At 49.7% G+C, this 20,462-nt stretch overlaps 5 protein-coding genes across 11 annotated transcripts; 2 read left to right on the forward strand and 3 right to left on the reverse strand.

Moving 5' to 3' along the window:
- The first annotated feature begins 4,387 nt into the window (after positions 1 to 4,387).
- LOC136477453 (uncharacterized) lies at positions 4,388 to 7,013 on the forward strand. Its single transcript, XM_066475623.1, has 4 exons — positions 4,388 to 4,681; positions 5,357 to 5,429; positions 5,537 to 5,641; positions 5,756 to 7,013. The coding sequence occupies exons 2-4, from the start codon at positions 5,385 to 5,387 to the stop codon at positions 5,852 to 5,854; spliced, it is 249 nt and encodes an 82-aa protein (XP_066331720.1). The 5' UTR covers positions 4,388 to 4,681; positions 5,357 to 5,384; the 3' UTR covers positions 5,855 to 7,013.
- Positions 5,988 to 10,933, forward strand: LOC136477451 (putative 12-oxophytodienoate reductase 8). Of its 4 annotated transcripts, XM_066475622.1 has the most exons (6): positions 5,988 to 6,122; positions 6,266 to 6,333; positions 7,061 to 8,384; positions 8,737 to 9,008; positions 9,792 to 9,965; positions 10,148 to 10,933. In XM_066475622.1, the coding sequence occupies exons 3-6, from the start codon at positions 8,320 to 8,322 to the stop codon at positions 10,735 to 10,737; spliced, it is 1,101 nt and encodes a 366-aa protein (XP_066331719.1). In that variant the 5' UTR covers positions 5,988 to 6,122; positions 6,266 to 6,333; positions 7,061 to 8,319; the 3' UTR covers positions 10,738 to 10,933. The 4 variants fall into 4 exon arrangements, with proteins under 4 accessions (XP_066331719.1, XP_066331717.1, XP_066331716.1 ...); XM_066475620.1 differs by lacking the exon at positions 6,266 to 6,333; XM_066475619.1 differs by lacking the exons at positions 5,988 to 6,122; positions 6,266 to 6,333 and having other exon boundaries at positions 7,142 to 7,280; positions 8,198 to 8,384.
- A 330-nt stretch (positions 10,934 to 11,263) lies between these two features.
- LOC136473882 (remorin-like) lies at positions 11,264 to 13,403 on the reverse strand. 4 transcript variants are annotated; one of them, XM_066471519.1, is made up of 5 exons: positions 13,234 to 13,402; positions 12,860 to 12,915; positions 12,053 to 12,773; positions 11,836 to 11,917; positions 11,264 to 11,671 (listed from the first exon to the last, which is right to left on the reverse strand). In XM_066471519.1, exons 2-5 carry the CDS (start codon positions 12,867 to 12,869, stop codon positions 11,456 to 11,458), a joined length of 1,029 nt encoding a protein of 342 aa, XP_066327616.1. In that variant the 5' UTR covers positions 12,870 to 12,915; positions 13,234 to 13,402; the 3' UTR covers positions 11,264 to 11,455. The 4 variants fall into 4 exon arrangements, with proteins under 4 accessions (XP_066327616.1, XP_066327615.1, XP_066327614.1 ...); XM_066471518.1 differs by having other exon boundaries at positions 12,860 to 12,918; XM_066471517.1 differs by having other exon boundaries at positions 12,860 to 12,938.
- A 661-nt stretch (positions 13,404 to 14,064) lies between these two features.
- Positions 14,065 to 15,238, reverse strand: LOC136473883 (calcium-transporting ATPase 7, plasma membrane-type-like). The gene is made up of 2 exons (XM_066471520.1): positions 14,886 to 15,238; positions 14,065 to 14,795 (listed from the first exon to the last, which is right to left on the reverse strand). The coding sequence occupies exon 2, from the start codon at positions 14,688 to 14,690 to the stop codon at positions 14,244 to 14,246; it is 447 nt and encodes a 148-aa protein (XP_066327617.1). The 5' UTR covers positions 14,691 to 14,795; positions 14,886 to 15,238; the 3' UTR covers positions 14,065 to 14,243.
- Positions 15,239 to 16,957: 1,719 nt separating this feature from the next.
- Positions 16,958 to 20,220, reverse strand: LOC136477454 (probable serine/threonine-protein kinase At1g54610). The gene is made up of 6 exons (XM_066475624.1): positions 18,801 to 20,220; positions 18,483 to 18,710; positions 18,267 to 18,367; positions 18,075 to 18,183; positions 17,575 to 17,967; positions 16,958 to 17,472 (listed from the first exon to the last, which is right to left on the reverse strand). Exons 1-6 carry the CDS (start codon positions 19,917 to 19,919, stop codon positions 17,317 to 17,319), a joined length of 2,106 nt encoding a protein of 701 aa, XP_066331721.1. The 5' UTR covers positions 19,920 to 20,220; the 3' UTR covers positions 16,958 to 17,316.
- Between the last annotated feature and the right edge of the window lie 242 nt (positions 20,221 to 20,462).

The following is a 20,462-nucleotide window of genomic DNA, read 5'->3' on the forward strand; positions in this document are numbered from 1 at the left end:
TACCCTCGAACACGAATCCTGACGGCAACATACGACAACCACTACGGTCCAAGAACGAAACTCATGTCATCTACAGTAACGAATGTGGGGCCTCTACGCCATCTACTCCCCATAGGGTCATGGCTCAACACCCTGGTGTGCCGCGTCGTCCACCGGGATGGGACGGGATGTGACCACTTGCTGAACGAAGCCAGAGTACGGCCCTATCAGGATCAATGAACATGCTATCCCTGGCACCGTCTACCATGTCAGCGGGGTAGGCTCAAAGGAAAAGTAAGACCTGACACCTTCAAAGGACCTTCTCTGCCTCTAGTTTTTCCTCTTTCTCCTATCTGTAATCCCTGCTCCCCCTTGATCTATAAAAGGGAGGGCAGGGCACCCCACTAAGAGGAAGGATCAATTCAACACACCACGCACCACATTACACACAGCTGAGCAGCAATCGAGCTCTTAGTACTCGTTCGACCTTTCCATCAGAGACTTGGGACCTGTCCCTTTCTCGACCATTTGTACCCCCTATTACGAACCTTTCAGTGTTGATAACACGAGCAGGAGCAGTAGACTAGACGTATGGACATTCTGCCCGAACCAGTATAAACCTCATGTCTTTTAGCACACCATCCACGACTAACACGCAACAAATACAAATTTACTAGTTAGTGTTTACTCGAAACACCGACAAAGTACCTGAACAATTCTCAAAGAAAAAAGTAACAGTGGAGTAGATGAAAAGACGCATGTTTCGCTGGGCCTTGACCGGCCATTATTAAAAAAAATCTAGATGCTTCCACCACGATGGAACTGCCTCGTGTTGTGTGCCCCTACGCATCGCGCCTCATGCCAGACCCGCTTCGCGCCACGTGCCCCTATGCCTCGCGCCGGAACCGGCTCGTGCCATGCACACCACCCATACCTCGCGCCGCGCGCCATCCATGCCTCGTGCCTCATGTCGCACGTCACCCACACCTCGCGTTGCGCTCCCCAACGATCACGTCAACCTTCATTGGGCGACAGCAAGTAGATGAGCACATGTTGCAACCGTATATTTCATGTGTCTCAGATGTATGTTGCATATGTATCATCTGGATGTTGTAAAAGTAGATCTAATGTTGCATATGTTGCAATGTCTATACACGTGTGTTGCAAGTGTATATTTTAAATATTTTAGTTGTTTCAAATGTATGTTGCAAGTGTTTTATCTGGATGTTGCATATGTTGCTGTGGCTATACATATATGTTGCACGTGTGTTTTCCAAATATTTCAGCTATTTCATCTAGATGTTGCATGTTTTTATCTGGATGTTGCATATATTGCAATGGCTATACATGTATGTTGCAATTGTATGTTCCAAATGTTTTACCTATTTTAGACGTATGTTGCAAGCATTTTATCTGAATGTTGCATATGTTGCAGTGATTATACATATTTGTTGTAAACATATGTTTCAATTGTTTTACCTGTTTTTTAGTACGTTGCATCAGGTGCTGCTCCCCACGCGCTTTGACTCGCGGACACGCGTGCGCTGCACGCACCCATCTAGCCCTGCCTATCTCTGTCATGCGGGCCATCTTGAAAAGTCAGACGTGCACGCAACGGGCGGTCAGTGCCTAAATGGCCGAGCCTTCTTGGTCAAACTGCATGCGTGCATACAGAGCGCCAGAGCGAGCCAGCACCCAACGGACGTAGAACTAGGCGCCCCTGCACCACCAGGCTTGGTCCCCCACAGTGGAGCATGCAACTAAGGTCAACACGGGCACGCATGCTGTGCTCCCACCCTCTCTATCGCATGCAGCCGGGTGGGCCCATGCACATGCTCTCTCGTGCAGGCGTAGCAGCAACACCCGTGGACCCAGCAGCAGCAGGCACAGGGCATGAAGCACGTGGGTAGGCACAACAATAGCAGCACGCTCGAGGTGCGGCAACTGGCAAGCCAGCAAGCGTAGCAGCAGCAGCACGTAGGCCCAACAGCAGCAGGCATGGGGTACGAAGCACGCGGGCAGGCGCAGCAGCACGCGGGTGCGCGGGCGTCCGGACGTCCGGGTGCTAGCATGGCCCAAAGAATTAAGCTCAAAAGTTGACTTTTTATTCACATTTTGTGTTGGGTTCGTGGATGGAAATAAAGATTTAGGCCCTGTTTGGATGAACTAGAACCAGTGATTAGCTAGAACTAGTGATTAGCCCAGTCCATTCACTGACTAATAAGTAGTCCATTCCTTGAGTTCATCTCCTTCATTATTCTCCCGCATCTTCAACGCCGGCAAGCGGACATGGCTCCCCACACGAGCACGTCTACAGAAGGATTGGGTAAGCGCGGCAGCGCGGGCGCTGCGTTTATGGAGGTGTATGGGCCATGCGGCCAGAGACTTCCCGGTGAGTTCCGCCATGGCCGCGCGCGTCGAGTCAAGGCCGCCATGGCCGACATGCAAGCAAGCTCCACCACCGCCCGTTCCTCCTCCTCTCCACCCTGTAAAAGCCACCCTCAAGCTCCTCTCACCGCGCCGCAGCTGCCACACCCCTCCCCGTGCTCCCTCCCCCTCTCTAGCGCCTCCAATAGCCGCCGCTACCATTGCCGACCCTGGCTCGTGCATGCCGATCTATGTGCACCCATCACCATTTGCCTTCCCGTTTGTTCCTTTGGAACCGCAAGGTCATGTCGAGACCATCTCGCTACATCTCGACACCGATCCGAGCAAGCGACATCGCCACTAAGCACACCAGCGAACTCCCAAGCCACCCTTATCAATGCCAGTCATGGGTCCTCACACGGGCGGCCTAAGTGCGGACATGGCGGAAGGGGTGAGGCAGCGAGGGCGGATGCGGAGGGGGTGGGGAACTCGTCGGCGGTAGCCAGGTGAAGCGCAGCGACACGGGCGTACGCGGGAGCGGGACGGACCGAGGCAAGGGAACCGCCTAACTACTCAGTGTTGATTTTCGTTCTCCTTTGCACCACAACTCTCACTCCCCACCAAATAAATAAAAGATTTTTAACCTCCTAACTACTCAGTGCTGATTTTCGGACGTCAGAACTCTCCGGTGCCTAGCATCGGAACCTTCCGCTGACCCTTTTGAAAACTCTCGAGTCGTCGGTCGCCAAAATACCTAATCTCCAGTGCCCATCTCTCCAGTGTCACTGGGAGATAAGGTGCTCGCTTGAAAAATACCTTGACAAATAGCTCATGCAACGAAGCTCCAGAGGACAACTTCGGTGCACCACCGGAGGACACAGTTGCACTCAAGATGATTGGATCGATCGAGATCCTGGCACTATTCCAACCCTCTAGCAGCATCACTCTGGTGCCCACGGGAGGGCTCCGGTGCCTCTGTAAACAGAGCACTCGACACCTTTCTTAAAACCTTTTTCAAAGCCTCTAACTCTTACGTGTACCCCGTGGAGTATCGTTCTAGTTACTTTATATATTTTAATATGTATTCATAGTTTCTACCTTTTGGATAGGACCTCTATTTGTCTCCAATATGCATTTAGTTGGAATTCTAGCTTGATTTATGTTAGCACTTGTTACATCCCATATGTTGTGGCTTCATGAACCAAGATTTTAGATTTCTTATTATGACCTTATTAGTTGTTACACTTTCTTATTCACACGTTAAGTTGAAATATAGTACTTTGCCTATTATTTTTTTTATCAAAATGTTGGATCTTAATATCCAATGTTTTTATGATGGTCGTTGAATTCAGGATAAGAATTGAACTTTGGTTTTGGTGTTTTCTATTCAGCAATACTCTGTTCTGCAACGATGAAAGCCGCTAGAAAAGAAGGCCATAGAAGAATCTATTTCAATTTTTTTTATATATAATTTTGTGATGTATTATGCCAGGTTTTAACATAATCCCCTTCCCTTTGAAAAAAAATATGAACCTCAGTTCATGAATTTTGATAGTAATTTAATATTTTGCTACCTTTTTTTTACTTACAAATACAACGCTAACCTTTCTCGAAAACAGATCGGTGATGAAACACATGGCAAAGGTGTGCATAATTTCAAAATGGGAAAATGGCTATTTGACATTTTCAAGTAGCTTCTTAGATTTGCCACTCTCAAGATGAAATCCGTAAAATCGGCACCTATGTTAAACACATTTATTTTTCTTGTCAATTTTCCTCTTTTACTTTTTCTCTTGCCATTTTTTGCTAGAGAAAAGGCCGACTATCGGCCGGCGGCAAGCCAAGCCAGCCAGAGACCAGGGGCGTGCACGACAGCACGAGCCAGCCGCGGCCACGTCAACCGCACAAGGCACAACGCCACAACCAGGTACATAGCTACTAGTGGCAATGTAGTAATTTCCAAGGTATGTTAATTAGAAAGATATATATATAATAATATAATATAAAGAAAATGAATGAAAAGTGAACATCCGAAATCAAATTGGCACTATATTAAATTTGTGCTAATTTTTCGAAATTCAATCTTCAAATCAAAGTAGTAAATATTGCCACCCCTTCAAATTTATCAAATAGTCAATTTTCTCATTTCAAGATGTGTTTCGTGGGCAATTCCTCTCCACGCAGGATCCTAGCGCGTCGCGCCGCCGCTGCTCAGTCCGCCGCCGCCCTACCGCCCTCTGCCAGACTTCCGCCGCCACAGCGCCGCTCCTCCCTCCTCCGCCTGCTGAAGCGGAGACCCACCAGTCCAGGCGTCGAGTTATTTCTTCTTTCGTTGGTGAGCAATCCGTCCCATACCATGCTTGGATGATTCCCTTATTCTAAGACAACACTTGATTTTTGTTCTCGATCAAGTCCGAATATTTCTCTTTCCCTGCTCAGCTTGTCGCTGATTTTTGTGTGCTGCGAAATGCCCTACTGTCCAATCTGAATCCACCCATCTGTGATTTGATTAGGACGTTATTCTTTATCTCCAGCGCTCAAGATCGACCTTTAATTGGCACTGTAGTGCACGTGTGGTTTATGGTCCAGAACAATTTGGGGGTCCAATGCCCTAAATCAAGTCGGCCCCTGCCTTCAGTAGAGGAAGGAATTGTTTGCAGCCTGGTTGATTAATCTTAGCTGGTTATCTGATTATTCAGAGCGATCTGTTTTGCTCTTGTAGATGATAAGTGAACTTCATAGGCATCAATTAACTCTACCTGGGACCAAAAAAGGAATAGAGAACTCACCACCTTTATGATTCTTCCTGGGTTCATCATGACCATGGGACCTTTTACATGATAGGAGTCCATGGTTGTGCAATAGTGATGTATCAATGAGTGTATAGAAATTATGTGGGGTTTTTTTTTTGGCTTTAATACTCCAATTGTATCTCAGTATGTGCAGTATAACAGTATAACATTGGGACAGTTGTGCCTCTATGGTTCTAAAATGGTCTGCAATTGTGCAGTTTGAGGTTCCCATATCTCTCTTTAGAAATGCATCCCCCTCTGACTTTACATAGGCATCCTATGTGTGCCGAGGTAATTTACTGTTTTTCTTTTGATTTTATCCTTGCTTTGAATATTTTTTCATCTATATTCTGTTGCATTACTTTAGTAAAACTTACAATTATAATGTATTTGTCCAGATTATTGAAGAATTCCATAAGTGCCATCTGGATCACCCTGTTAAGAAGTTCTTTGGAGAGTGCACAGACCTGAAAATCAAGCTAGACCGCTGCTTCCGACAGGAGGTGAGTGCTTATCATCCCTTGTTTCTATTATGTAATCTTCTAAACCACAACAAGGTATTCTTTTTTAAATAAACCGCCTTCTTCTAAATGTCACATTACTGTACTTAAAACCAGAAAGCTTTGAAGAGAAAGGCAAACTTTGAAGAGAGCAAGAAATTTAAAGAACAGTTGCAGGCTTACAAAACGGAAATTGCAGAGAAAAGCGAGGAATAAGAACTTGGAACGGAGGACAAGGCCCTAGAGGCTCTTAATCTGTGATGGCCTGCCCTCAATTTTGTGAAGGATTTGACGAGTGTTTTTGAACTGCATGTTTCTAAAAAATATTATACACTTTTCCAAGTAGCAGCTAAACTTCAACAGGTTCAAAGTTTCTTCCTTGTTACGGAATATGCTTCCAATTTGTTCATGCATGCTTGTGCAACAGTGCTTTGTGTCAGATATGGACAACTCACTCTTATTGCCTACTATAAGAAGTTTATTGGTGAGTTCCTTTTATTTGTGCCATTTATTCTATGTTGATGTAATGTGGGCATGTAAATCCAAATAAATTATTCTATAGACCTGCTTCGTGTGTTAGTTGTTAGATGTTATGTACCACACTCAGATGTGTTTTAGTTATTGTAGGAATCATCCTCTTTTCGATACGAATTTATCCTGTGAGAGAATTATTCCTATGGAATCACGAATATAAGGTATTATCTTTTTCAGGTCATTGAAATCTGAATAAAATTGTGGAGGCTACTCAGCACCACTTTGTAAATATCCCAGAGTCCAGTAATAGTGACCACAATTTCCTTGTTTGACAGCAAAGCCCTTTAAATTTTCTGTTTTACTCACACAAGAAGAGTAGATGTAGATTAACAGATCACTTTGACCAGTGTAACTGGGTAAATGAGTCATCACATGAAAGCATGTGAGGTTGTTAAGGTGGTCAGTGATGAAGTTTCAATTTGTTGCATCCTGGGTGGTTATTTTTGTACCTACACCCTGTTTTTCATGTCCATCGATCTTGTGAACCTCTTACTGTAGTATGTAACTGGTGCTGTTCCCATGCCGAAGTCATAGTCATGCTAACAGCTAATAAACATCATGCATAATTCTGATGCTTTCAGAGTCTGAATCAATTAGTTGATATATGGGATTACCTTGTGTTATGATGGCCTCATTCTTTGATACATATTTTGATATCGCTAGTATCAATCCTAGCGAAATCCTTGCTCTTGCAAAAGACCATGTCATGAACAATTGCTTGAAACCCAGAACCCAGCCCTCCAAAAAGTTAACACCTAAGATCATTTCTCTCTCTAATATAGACCAGATTGTTGCCTTTCCACCAGAGTATTTTCCATTCATGAGTTGGCTGGGGTTCAGAGTATTGCGTCTGAGGTGATGTTGATCCTTGCTATTATCTGGCTGCAGATTTGAAGAGTTAAATTTTGAGGTAGAAATAAAATGTTTGCCCATCCACAACCTGCTGCTAGGATCTTACTAGCTACTGCAGTATCAGGCCATCGATTGGATTAGCATGAAGATCTCTTTCCTTGGCAAACAATTTGTTCAGGGCTTCAGGCATCTATAACTGGGTTGGGGGATTTTTGCAACCCTTACAGATGCCCCATTATTCTTGTTCATGATGCAGGTTAGCTTATGTGTGGCTATATATCTTTGTCAAGCGGGTTTCTTTTGCTTAATCCTCCTGAGTACTAGACGCAAGAAGTTTGGCGTGGTTCTGAATGTGCTGAAACATTCTATTTGTTTTTTTTTATCATCTCATAACTGCTAAGTCAAAAATTTTGCAGTATCTGTGGAAGAGTTTCTTTCTTCCCCTTCTTGAATCACATGAAACAAACAAGGAGGCTATCAGTCAATGTGGTTTCATCATAAATTGAAGGGATTCATGCTAGCAAATTTTTTAGGCTCAGTCATACTCTAGTATGAATTGATCGTAGATCCCTACAAGTTGGTCATAGCAGCAAGTCAGCAACAGTTGGAATGACTATGGCATGCTTTTAAAAGAAAAATAGCGAAGTAGCAATGTATTGCGGGCTTGAAATATATATTCAATTATTTCCTTCGTTTTAATTATGATTGGGAAAATCGGGTATGATTAATGTTCAGTTTTGAGAACTAAGAAGTCAATTCTTGTTTTTGATTTGAAAATAGATAACTTAATTTGATTTCCCCTATGTTTAATTGGAACTTTTCTATAAGAGGCTAAAAGCTTAATTTGATTGTTCTGAACTCCTCAGTGTAATCTGTGTTTTCTGCAATGAAGATTTGAATTACTACGTTCTGGTTAGCGGTTACTCTACTGCACAAAGTAGCAAAACCTCATGAGCTTGAGAATGATTGCCTGTTGCTGCTCGTCCCAGCACGTCCTGCTTTGGGCACCGATAGCTGCTGGTTAAGCCTGAGCAAAACGGATGTTTGACTAGTTAACACTGCAACAGCGTCCAGTGCCCAGTGTTAATCCATTAATTATAGGAGTAAAAGCTTACACAGCTTTTAGTTCATTGCTAACGTGCCAATTTCCTGGAAACTTACCTTACATCGCAGCTGGCTTTACCGTACCTAGTCTGCTCCCCTGACCGCCTGACGCACAATAATCAGGCATCAACACCATCACCTACAAGGCTACAACAGAGCTAAGGAACAAGGCAGGCGTACCTCGATCGTGCATGGAAGCAAAAGCAATCCCGCTCCTCACACCATACACCATGGGGAGGTTCCACCTCTCCCACAGGTCGGTTTGTCCACCGCCCATCCATGTATCACCTGGGTTCGGTTTTGTAGCAAGAGTTCATGCGATTCATCCTATTGCTTCACCTCATTCCTTCACTGGCTGTCCATACCATTGCTTGCAAAAGAGTTCATTGCTCCCATGGATCATCTAGGCTGAGCACTTGGTTCTCGAGACGAGAATTCGTACCAGGCATTTCTTGTCCCAGCGTCTAGGGCGAGCACCCGCAAGGTTCGATGAATTGCCCCCAAAGTCTGCACAACTGTTGCTTAGGGAGCTCCTGACGTCGGGGTATTAGATTCTGCGTATACAATCGGCCTGATGAGACATCTGCTGTTCCTCCTGTTCATGCCAGGGTTGTCCATGCACCACTCACAAGGTCAAGGTGCTACAACAACCTTTCGGGCGAGCACGTCGCCCTCTACTACTCCCAGAGGGCCTCGGAAGGCGGCCTCCTGATCAGTGAGTCCACTGGGGTCTCCGAGACTGCCCAGGGGTACCCCAGTACTCCAGGTATATGGACCAAGGACCAGGTGGAAGCCTGGAAGCCGGTCGTCGAAGGTGTGCATCAGAAGGGTGGAGTTTTCTTCTGCCAGATTTGGCACGTAGGGAGGGCTTCTACTTATGGTACTGCCGCTTCTCAAGTTCTGGATATTTACGATGACCTTGTAAATTAATTTGTGTTTACTAATGAAATATGCAAATAGGAGTATTGGATATTTACTATGACCTTGCAAGTTAATATGTGTTTGCTAATGAATTATGCATATGCCATATAGGACTATAGGAGTAGTTGTTCTCTAAGAAATTTAATCTTTTATATGTTTCTATAATAGGGCAGAATGGTAGTCATATCATATCTAGGCCAAAACTTGTATAGTTGTTTACAGAGCAGTTGTAAGATAGGCTGCTAGCTCATGTTGATTCAACCATCTGACTATCCTGGCTACAGAGTTCAGAAGCAATGTTTTTAGTATGTGTACCGTGTCTTGTTGAACTGTAACAACTTAAGCTTGTAATGGACCCACAGAAATTATTGCACTCACTGTGAATTTATACAGAGCACGTCATCATATTATAGTACTTTGTATCTAGGATACTTGATATGGATTATGCTGATTCATTTCGTTAGGCGTCTCAAAAGTAATTTTTGATGACTACTGAGTCAAAGTCCCAATGCAGTTGATGGTTTTTGAGTAAGAGTAGCACGTCTTGTTGAACTGTAAGAACTTGAGCTTCTTTCTGAAGCCACATAAATTATTGAATGAACACTACACATTTGTGATGTTCTTGTCTCAAGCTTATCTTGTGCTTGTGCGTATTATTCACACATACTGCTACCTGCTTGAATGATGCATTTCATGTAGTTGTGAGGTTCCCCTGACAACTATTTTACAATATACATTGCAGATTATCAACCCAATGGACAAGCACCAATTTCTTGTACGGACAAGCAGATCACCCCTGAGGTTCTCGATGATGGGACTGTGGAGGAATTCTCAGCCCCAAGGAGGCTTAGAGAAGATGAAATCCACCAGATTGTCAATGATTTTAGGCTTGCTGCTAGGAACTGCATTGAAGCAGGTACTTCCATTTTTTCCTTTACCTTTCATCTGCATAGTTAACCCCACGGCTTTCCGATTGTGAGGATCTATCAGAGTTCAAATCCACTGTGCATTCAGCTACCCAACATTTACCGTTTTGATCAAATCAAGTAAATCATTCAGCGCATTCGTTACTGATTTGGTTACATCAATGGATCCTAGGCTTTGACGGAGTCGAAATCCACTGTGCATTTGGCTATCTCATCGAGCAGTTCATGAAAGACAGTGTCAACGACAGAACTGACAAGTACGGTGGAAGCATGGAAAACCGATGCTGCTTTGCGCTAGAGGTAATCCAAGCTGCCATCGATGAGGTCGGAGCAGACAGGGTTGGTGTCCGTCTCTCACCATATTCCAACTACCTGGATTGCTGGGACTCAGACCCAGACGCACTTGGCCTGTACATGATCCACGCCATGAACAAGCTCGGCGTCCTCTACTGCAGCATGGTTGAGCCGGAGGCGGTCAAAGTGGATGGTAAGGTGCAGATCCCCTACAAGCTGCTGCATTTCAGGAATGCGTTTTCTGGCACTTTCATTGTTGGTGGAGGATACAACAGGGAAGAAGGCAACAGAGCTGTGTCTGAAGGTTACACTGACCTGGTGGCATACGGCAAATGGTTTCTGGCGAACCCAGACTTGCCAAAGCGATTTGAGCTGAATGCACCTTTGAACAAGTACGACAGATCCACGTTCTACTCTCCTGACCCCGTTGTTGGGTACACTGATTACCCTTTTATCAGTCCTGTGTGATTTCTTGAGAAAAGAAAATTTAAATTTGGTGCTATATCTAACTTGCTCTTGACATAGAATTTGAATTTCAATGAAATGAAATTGTTGAACTGGCAGGACAGCTTATACTCCTCAGGTGCTGCTACTGAACTTTGGTAAAACATTAGTGGTTCTTCTTTTTTGAGATTTTGAATAGAACTTTGTGATAGTTTTCAGTGCCTCGCATTGTGTTCTCAAGGAATTTTGACGGGCCGAACATGTTTGTTTGGGACCCAGTAGCACTTTTTGCATAGAACTGGCTTAGTGGCTTTAGATATGCCGCCCACTGGAGAGGCCCTAAGAGCAGCTCAACGCACCTGCGTGGCTTGTAGCCCTGCAGACCCATGCAGGCTCGGATTCAACATTTCAACTTGGAAGAGAGGTGGTGTTTCCTCATAATATTATTTTGGTTATGTTTTAGCATGCACAGAACATTATCCAATATAATTAAACATAGCCCACAGATTGCTAATAATGGAATGCTTCTAGCAACAATTCTGATCAGGTCAATTAAAACTGTTGCACAATTGCGCGGACCACCATGGCAACGGATTTTTTTTTTCTTTTCTGAAAATGTATGGCCATGGACTGAATTAGACGTTGGGCTATGACCAGCCGTCAGCTCGATGTTCTTAACAGTGAGAGGAACAAATGACGAGGCTACCGCGAGGCTGAGTGTCACAACTGATGCTAGCTAGCTTTACTCAAAGCTTGAGCCGCACAAGCAAGAAATCTTGAAGGAGGACGGCAGGTGCCCTGTCCTCCTGATGTAGTTGGCCTTCTCTGATGTCCTTACCGCACGCTCATTGAGCTTCGCCTCAGCGGTCGCCCGCTGCTCCTCGGCCATCCGATGCGTCGTGGCCAGCCGGTTGGACAGCTTCTCTTGAGCCCGTAATTTCATCTGATCGGCCTTCATCTGCAGACAGAGTTTTTGTTCGAAATGTCAGGAAAGTAGATGTAAGTAAGCGGCTAAAAGAGTCTTAAAGACCATGAATAAGGTGGCGCCACCAATTGCAGATGCACCAATAGTTCCATATCAATCAGACAACTAAGCGAAGCGATTGCATCTTAGAAGCTTACCTGCATTTTCTTCATCTTCGTCTCAGCTTTTCTCTTCTCATGGTTCTCCCAGGCCTGTATCTTTACCTCTTCACGCTTATACCTGAAACAAGGCCAAGGCAAGAATTGCACTTAGTAAAAGTGGCAGATGTGAAGAAAACAATGAAGTCAGAGCTACTGATACAAAACAAAGAAAATACTTACATAAACAAAGCATATTTAAGAGTAGCATTCTCACCTCGCCATGAACTTGGCTCGTTCAGCCTCATCCCAGGCTGCCGCGCGCGACTCCAGCGAGTTCGCGCTGGGCACATGACCAACCACGGGGCGCTCCTCGCCGACACAACCGACCTTGCCTGCTGCCGCTGCCTGCTCGGTCGTCCCTACAACGGCGGCGGTGGTCACGCCCACAGGCCCTTCCTGGCGTCTCCTCGCTGGGGTGGACGACCTCGAGGATATTGGGCTCCGCGCAACGGGCGTGGAGGCACGCAGCGGCGTGGCCGTCCTGGACGGCTCCTTGCTGGCGATGGGGGTCATCTCTGTCCCCATGTCCCGCAGGCACACGGACCGCATCACCGCCTTGGGCGGCGAGCCATGCTGCTGCTGCACCATGCAGTCGATCTTCTTGGTTTCCTCCACGTCGTCGCCCCCCTCGCCGGTCCGCGGCGGCGTCGAGGGCGCGGCGGCCACCACCATGCTGTACTCCAAGGCGCCGTCCACGCTGCTGCAGGACACACGGCCGTTCTGCGAGGACGAGCCGAGGAGGCGCCGATCGTCGGCGTTGGAGTTCCTGGGCTTGACCCTGGCGCCGCCGTGGGTTCCGTCCGCGCGGCCGCCGTTCGACATGCCCACGAGCCATTTCTGCGCGTCGTCCCACTTGGACGGGATCGCCTTGGGCCGAGACAAGGCTTGATTCTTGCGGTGCGGACGCCCGTTGGCGCCCTCATTGGTGGTGTAGTCTAACGGCCGCATTGCAGATTTAAGTACTATCATCAGGTGAGTTCATAAGAAGATTGTGCATTGCAGATTTAAGTACTATTATTACCTGAGTTCATAAGAACAGGTTTGGGCTCCAGATCCAAGATTTTCCAGACCTGAAAGCTACTGGACCAGACCAGATCGAGCTGCATCAGATTTTTCTGAATTTCGTGATCTGAGAAACTTTCAGAAAGCAGGACATTATAGAACACCGTAAACCGTAATTCTGTATTCGAACCAAACAAAAATACGAATCCCCTTCTCACCATTCCCCCACTTTTCTTTCTTGCACATAGCTTAATGGCACAAAATCAGTATAAAGCTATAATTAACCTCGGCATTTCGCTCTACTTAGTTTACCTGGAACTGTCAAATCCTTTTCACTGAAAGCGATTGGAAAAGAGAGACAACATACAGCGGACAAGAAAAGTTGCTGCTGACCTTGGAATCAAGAAAGAGCCTGCAGGGTGACGATGGCAGGACTGCAGGAGGAATGGAGGATGGCTGAGATCGACTGCAAAGTGCAAAGTGACTGGAGGACTACTACTCTACTACTAGTAGTAGACTAGTGTAGCATTTTCCGTGCGCTCACCGTACTCCTTTTGGCGTTGGGCGCAGGAGCAGCACGCACTGCGGTACTGGTGTGCACATGGTCTACAGCGGAGAGGATGGCAGGGTTCACGTGACGGGAGAGTATAATAAACACCGGCCGGCTCTGTGTCTGCGCGTCGACCTCCACTGCGTCTTGCTGCATTTCAATTATGCGAAATTCCCAAATTGACCCACCAACTGCAACTGTTTACAGGCTAGTATTATTGAGTAAGTAATACAGCTGTGATGGCTGTCATCGAGCCTGGCTATAGCACGTTTTAATGCTATATATAATTGTGCTAAAATTTCTGCCGAATTAGGCTCAATTGCTTCGGGCTAATTAGTTTAAACCCAATAAAACCTCTGTTAAGTTAAGCCTATTGAGGTTCGGCTCGTCAGCTCATGTCAAACATGGACAAGATCATGCGCACTAAGGGCTAGGGATTCAGATCACCACATAAAGGAAGGGAATTAGTAAATCACCACCAACAAGTTTTTCCTCCAAATTCCTTAAACCCTAGTTCGAGTTTTTCCTCAAAAAAAAATTCAGAAACCCAGTTCACGAAATCCCATAATATCAACCAAATCAGAAACCCTAATCTTCAAAGGAAAAAGTCTACATCACCTTTTGAGGTTTGGGGAGGTGTTTACTTAATCTTTCAAAGTATAAAACCAGGTACTGAACATATTAAAGTTTGCAAAACCGGTCAATGTACCCCCCGATGGTTTTGCTGGGCGGTTTTGCCACATGAGCGTGCTGAGTTGGACTCTAATGTTGACGTGGACGATTGACGAATGGGACCTGCTTGTAAGTGGCAGGTCCTTCTCCTCACTGACAGGTGGTCCCCACCCGTTATCCCCTACCTCCAGCTCCTCCCGCTGCAGCTGGAGGGCGGCGTCGCGTGCTCCACGGGCCGTGTCTGCGTGCTCTCCATCGACGGGGGCGCCGACGGCGGCGCGCTTGCCACGGCCGCGCTGGTCCGCCTGGAGCGCCGGCTGTAGGAGCTCTCCGCGGCCGTGCTGGTCCTCCTGGTTGCCAAGATCTCACGTAGCGGCCGGTCAGGCACGGGGATGAACTTGACGGCGATGATGCCCTGGAACATCTTGTTGCCGAGCACGCCGGCCAAGACTTTCCTCCGCTCGATCTCCTGCGCGTTGAACTCGTTGAACACCTGACAGAGCACGAAGGCGTTGAAGATCATGGTGCCGTTGGCCTTCTCGCTGACGCCGAAGATCTCGCGGCCGCGGTACTGCAGCACCAGGAGGACGACGACCTGGAACGCTGCCTGCACGCCCATGGTGTCCATGATGAGGTTCACCCAGAGCAGCTGCACGGTTGTCTTGCCAGAGGTCACCACGAAGTTGATGATGAGTGCGGCGACGTTGACGGTGAGCTGGAACTGGATGAACTTCTGGATGTTGTTGAAAACTTTGCATGACTCAAAAGAAAAACTTTACATTACTCAAACTAAAATTTTACATGACTAAATGTAAAACTTTACATGACGGCGTCCCGGTGGCCGTGGAAGTAGTGAGGGCGACAAATTTCCAAAATTCGTTGACGACAGGGTGCGGCTGGCTCTCGCTGTGGGTTCATTAGCTAGGCAATTTCCATAGCTACCCACTGGTGCAAGGAATTGAACTAGAAGGCTTCGAGCTGGCCGAATTTGATAGGCGAATGGAGTTCTGTTTTTTGCTCTGTTTTTGGTGCAGTCCTCAATGGCAGTCCTGACCTCTGGCCGGCAGGGATCCTTCAGCCCGACGAAGCCGAGCAGTGGCGGGGGCGGGGGCTGGCGACGCGTTCGTGGTGCTCATGCACGTGCTCCACAACAAGCACGAGTTCCCCTTCGCTGCCGGCGCGGCCTGCCACAGCGAGAGACGGCACTGGCGGAGCGGGGCGTACGCGGAGTCGGTGCTGTTCCGTGGCAAGAAGCTGATGGCGCAGACCAACGGCGAGTGGTTGGAGGTAGGGGATGACGGGTGGGGACCACCTGTCGGTGAGAGAAGGACATGTCACTTACAAGCAGGGCCCACTCGTCAATCGTCAGCATCAAAGTCCAACTCAGCGTGGCAAAACCGTCCAACAAAACCACCCAATGGGGTAAATTGATCGTTTTTGCAAATTTTAATATGTTCAATATCTTGTTTTATATTTTAGAGGTTAAATAGACACCACTCCAAACCTCATGACGTGACGTAGACTTTTCCCATCTCCAAATTAAGACTCAGGAGCGGTGGATATGGTACCTGATTGGGACTTGGCGTTGTTTTCGCGCTCACTACTCACGCTGCACGGCGAGCCATTGCGGACGTACCCCTTAATCTGCCGCATTGGCCGGCTTTACCTCACCCGCCGTGTTTGCGCCCGCTGCAAGACTCACCACGACTGAGCCTTAGAGGGCAACAAGATCGCTACCAGGCTCGCCGACCATCGAGCCATAGAGACGCCGAGGAGGTCGGAAGCACCCTCTCGCGCGGGTGCATCGTCGTCTTCGCGGGCGCCGACGTGAGGCCATTCGACGGGGCCGCGCGCAGCCTGGGCCCCGCGTGCGCTACGACGAAGGGACCCACGCGGACGCCGCCATCGACTGACTTGGACGGCCTGGTATGAGCTCCTGCGGCTGGCATGAGATGCGGAGGAGGGAGAGGAAAAGTATTGTGGGTGGGAGCGTGACGCCACTATGGACCGGACCATCTAAGGTGTGACCACCTGTTGGAATCGAGGCAGCAAGGGCGCAGCCTGCTTCGTGGACTCGCAAACTATCCCCTCCTACCAACTCTTTTGTTCCTCTGGATTATTTTTTCTTCCCGTTCTTTCGTAGTCTTTCTTCCAATTCTTTTGTACTCAGGCGTCCTGAGGAGTTCTCTTGACATTCATATACTTCCATTTTTTAATATCCATCATAACCCCATTAGGCGTTCAAAGTCTATTCTGGCAAGTTAAAGCGTGCTCTTGACAAAGCGGTTTCTGAGTTTTTTTTTGTATGTACTCCTCTTTAGTGTATGTGAATTAAATCACTATTGGTTTACGATAAACCTGTTACTCTAACACTAAAAGGATGAGTCCCAAAAACGTTGCTGTCCTTACCGGCCAGAAACTGCTAGGAGGAGAAAAAAAAACACCTAACAATTTCAAGATTTGGTTCCGAAGAAGAGATGTAGCCAGGGCTGGCCAAGAGCGCGAACCATCGATTTTTGCAGTTGGAGCGACGCCAAATCATCTGTAACACCAAATAAATGGATTGATCATCTATAATACTGAATAATTGCTCTTGACGTGGAATTTCAGTGAAATGTAATTGTTGAACTGGCGGGATAGCTTACACTCCTCAGGTGCGGCTACTAAACTTCGTTAAAACATTAGCGGTTCTTCTTTTGTTGAGATTTTGAAAGCACTTTGTAATGGAGTTCATTGCTCAATTAACATATAGGGTTCTGTTCTGTAAGTTAAAAAAAAAAGTTCTGTTCTGAACTTTGGCTGCCACCGACATCGCATTGTGTTCTCTGACTACGCGCAGTGTTTCACCATTTCTTACATTTCAACTATTCTACTACACGTTTGGCGCATATAGAGTTTGTTCTGAAGTTAATTTGCAAACCTTGTAAGCCTGGAGCTATAATAACTACGCTGTTAAAGTCTCTAATTGCAACAAGTCGACCAGATGCGCACACATTTTCTTTGGGGGTGTCTTTACAGTCTCCTCCCTGTCAGTTTCAGGCTTTTCATGCCTCTCTACCACTGCTATTATACACATGGATCAAGAAAAGCCCGACTCGTTCGTAGCAGCCCCGAGCGCTGCGCATTCGTGTGTTCACCTTCCACCAATGATCTCTGTTCCGTTCCATGGAGAGGCAACGAATGCTCTGGTCTGGCTGGGACCATGGAATTCGCCATGGCTGCCAACTTGATGCCAATCTTTTTTTTCTCATTGTTCAGTAATAGTGCCTGTTGGTCTTCTTCTCGACTCGCGCCTTGCGCACGGCCTGCTGGATCTGCTTCTCGTGCTCCTTGAGCATGTCCTCCATGTTCCCGCCGGGCGGCATCAGCGGCCCCGAGTAATGGATCCTCTTGTTCCTCCCTCCAAAACCCTGGGGGAAAAAAATGTTTGCAAATGCGATTAGCGCTGCCTGAGCTGTAGCCTCAGCTGTTATTAAGATTGTCAAGATCGAATGGCTCTGGTTGGGACTCACGACTGATGCGTCCCGCATGCCGAGGTTCTTCTGGTGGGAGGAGCCGGGGCGGCCGACAGCGTTGGCCGGCTCCGCGACGTCCAGCCGGTTGTACCTGGAGTTGGCGTTGGTGGCGGCCGACGAGCTCGGGTGCAGGTCGGTGCCCCGGGACTGCGCGTAGGACCGCTGCGAGGTGAGGTGCGACGCCGACGCCCTGACGGAGCTGGACGCGCGCGAGACCGCACGCTGGTCGCTCCTGTTGTACCACGTCGACCCGAAGCCGCCGCCGCTCTGCAGCGTCGCCGGCCCGCGCACGGCCACGGCCGGTGGCTCGATGCGGAAGCCCGGCACGCTGTCTTCCAGCGAGCTGTAGTGGTGGCTGGTGCTCTTCTGGTTGGCGCGCGCCTGCCTCCTCTGCAACGAGACACGAGAGAGAGAGAGCAATTTGCAGAGTTCAGACAACAGTTTGAACTGCAATCTGTCACTGATGAGGAGCATGGCATGGGCGACCAGTCACGTACCTGGTAGTCAGCAATGGCGACGTCCTGAGCTGGCGCGGCGCCCTTGGCGTCGTCTCTCCCCGGTTTGACGGATACAGAGCCCTTGCCTCCGATGCCCGCTGTGTTTTGCCTACAAAAGATGCGCATGCAACAAGGTGTTGGCCGCTGTGTTTTGCCATTGCCATCAGGTTGCAGGTGCTCCAAGGTTCGTACCTGCTGGCCTCCTGACCTCGGAGCTTGGCGTCGTACTCCTTGCAGGGCGGGTACTTGGGCAGGCTCGCCGGATCACATGCCAGCGGCTTGGTCCTGAAGAACTGATGATGACAGAGATGCAATGCCGTGCAATGCAGCAGTGTATCAGTGCTGTCAGTTTCCTTGGCGTGTTTGTTGTTCTAATGAAAAAAAATGATGAGAGAGCTGCTTAATTACCTCGCTGTCCAGAGCAGAGGCCACCGTGCCCCGTGCCGACGGCTCGATGGCGAGCAGCGTGTCCAGGAGCGCCAGGGCCGTGGGAGGGAAGTCCTTGAACGTCTCGGCGATCTTGCGCCGGTACGGCCGCTGCGGCTTGAAGAGCGTCACGTCGGGCAGCTTCGCCTTGGCCCAGTAGTCCTCGGACGGCGAGCCGCAGAGCTTGAAGATCTTGTGCAGCTGCTCGATCTGTGCATGTGGACGGCATTGTTTTTGTTCATCCATCATTCAGGCAGGCTGAGAACGAAGGAAACCAAAAGAATGGCACGACGGACGAACCTCGGTCTGGCCGGGCATGATGGGTTTGCCCGCGAGCAGCTCGGCGAGGATGCAGCCGGTGCTCCACAGGTCCACGGCGACGCCGTACTCGGTGGCGCCGAGCAGGAGCTCCGGCGGGCGGTACCAGAGCGTGACGACGCGGCTGGTCATGGGCTGCGTCTTTCCGGGGTCGAAGAAGGTGGCGAGCCCGAAGTCGGCGATCCGGAGCACGCCGTTGTCGCCGATGAGGAGGTTGGAGCCCTTGATGTCCCGGTGCAGGACGCCGCGCGCGTGGCAGTGGCGCAGGCCCTCGAGGATCTGGCGCATGAAGCACTTGACCTGCGGCTCCGTGAAGCGCTGCCCCGACAGCGCGGCGAGGCCGGCGAGGTCGTGCTCCATGTACTCGAAGACGAGGTAGAGGCTGTGCGAGAGGCGCGAGGTGACGATGCCCTCCAGCTTGATCACGTTGGGGTGGTCCAGCCGCCGGAGGATGTGGATCTCCCGCGCCATGAACCGCACGCTCTCCGGGTCCATGTTGACGAAGCGCACCCGCTTCAGCGCCACGATCTTGCCGCTCTGCAGGTCCCGCGCCTTGTACACGTTGCTGTACGTGCCCTGCCCGATCTTGTCCAGCCGCTCGAACGTGTCGGCACGCCGGGGCAGCCACCCCTCGACGATCTCTCCAGCGACGGACGTCAGCCAGGAGGGCCATCCGGCGATGACGTGCTCGCCGGAGAACCCCTGCGGCACGCTGGAGATCACCTGCGCCTGCGCGTGCGCGCCGCAGTCCGCGGCCGCGTTGTTGTTGTTCCCGCCGATATCCAGCGCGGCGCACCGGTGGTGCGTGGGCGCCCCGGCGGTGCTGTAGGACTTGCTGAGGGACGTGATGAAGACCACGGGAGGCGCGGTCTTCTCCACGGCCTCCTTGGCCAACGCGAGTGCGTCGATGCCGCCGTTGTCCTTGGCGTTGGACTCCGTTCGGGCGATGACGGCGTGCACGACGGCGGCGTCCTCCTCCTTGGCGGTGAGCGTGATGAGCTGCTTCAGGGACTGGCTCGACGCCTTCTGCAGCTGCGCCACGGGGTGCGGCGCGGCGGGCGGCGCCTCCACGACGCCCTCCTTGGAGCAGAGGCCGCCCATCGCCGACGGACGGCGGCCGCCGCGGGCGTTCCCGCCAAATCGAGGCCGGCGACGCGCGGAGGTACGGACGCGCTAGGTTAGAAACTCCGCAGGAGGATCAGTCAGAATGCAGGGAAGGAAGGTCAGCTAGGAGGCCAGCGGGCCCGACAAGAGGCGGTGTCGTTGGTCCTGGAGCGAGGAGGGAGGAGATGGCGGTGGAGGCATGGCGGTTGCGGCGAGACGCGGTTGCAAACCGCCTGAACAGAACGGGCACGCGCGTATCCGGCGCCGGGGCCGGACCGCTGCGCGCGCGCGGGAGCGACGGAGAGCAAAGGGGGCGGGAGACAAAAGGGAGGCTCGGGGACGACGAGCCGTTACGAAGAAACGACGTGGAGGGAAGCGGCTGTTGGCGCGATTCGCGGCGGGCCGGTGGGGCCAGAGCGTCACTGAGATGGAGGTGGAGTGGTGGAGCTGAGGTGGCCAGGGCGCGGGGAGTGGCGCGCACGACAGGGGAGGGGACGTCCCGAGCGCTAGCCACGCGAAGCCTCCCATGATTTGCCCGGA

The sequence above is a fragment of the Miscanthus floridulus genome, chromosome 8 (genome assembly GCF_019320115.1).
Source record: "Miscanthus floridulus cultivar M001 chromosome 8, ASM1932011v1, whole genome shotgun sequence".
NCBI lineage: Eukaryota > Viridiplantae > Streptophyta > Magnoliopsida > Poales > Poaceae > Miscanthus > Miscanthus floridulus.

Bases quoted from the DNA above. Each gene is read 5' to 3' on its own strand.
- LOC136477453 (XM_066475623.1), top strand. From the start codon at position 5,385: ATGCATCCCCCTCTGACTTTACATAGGCATCCTATGTGTGCCGAG. The intron at 5,430-5,536 runs GTAATTTACTGT...GTATTTGTCCAG, and splicing joins GGCATCCTATGTGTGCCGAG to ATTATTGAAGAATTCCATAA. The intron at 5,642-5,755 runs GTGAGTGCTTAT...ACTTAAAACCAG, and splicing joins ACCGCTGCTTCCGACAGGAG to AAAGCTTTGAAGAGAAAGGC.
- LOC136477451 (XM_066475622.1), top strand. From the start codon at position 8,320: ATGGAAGCAAAAGCAATCCCGCTCCTCACACCATACACCATGGGGAGG. The intron at 9,009-9,791 runs GTACTGCCGCTT...TATACATTGCAG, and splicing joins AGGGAGGGCTTCTACTTATG to ATTATCAACCCAATGGACAA. The intron at 9,966-10,147 runs GTACTTCCATTT...AATGGATCCTAG, and splicing joins TAGGAACTGCATTGAAGCAG to GCTTTGACGGAGTCGAAATC.
- LOC136473882 (XM_066471516.1), bottom strand. From the start codon at position 13,061: ATGGTGAGAAGGGGATTCGTATTTTTGTTTGGTTCGAATACAGAATTA. The intron at 12,774-12,859 runs GTAATAATAGTA...TGCGGCCGTTAG, and splicing joins ACCTGTTCTTATGAACTCAG to ACTACACCACCAATGAGGGC. The intron at 11,672-11,835 runs GTAAGCTTCTAA...CTCTGTCTGCAG, and splicing joins CGAAGATGAAGAAAATGCAG to ATGAAGGCCGATCAGATGAA.
- LOC136473883 (XM_066471520.1), bottom strand. From the start codon at position 14,690: ATGGACACCATGGGCGTGCAGGCAGCGTTCCAGGTCGTCGTCCTCCTG.
- LOC136477454 (XM_066475624.1), bottom strand. From the start codon at position 19,919: ATGGGCGGCCTCTGCTCCAAGGAGGGCGTCGTGGAGGCGCCGCCCGCC. The intron at 18,368-18,482 runs GTAATTAAGCAG...TGTCATCATCAG, and splicing joins CCTCTGCTCTGGACAGCGAG to TTCTTCAGGACCAAGCCGCT. The intron at 17,968-18,074 runs GTACGTGACTGG...GTCTCGTTGCAG, and splicing joins TCGCCATTGCTGACTACCAG to AGGAGGCAGGCGCGCGCCAA.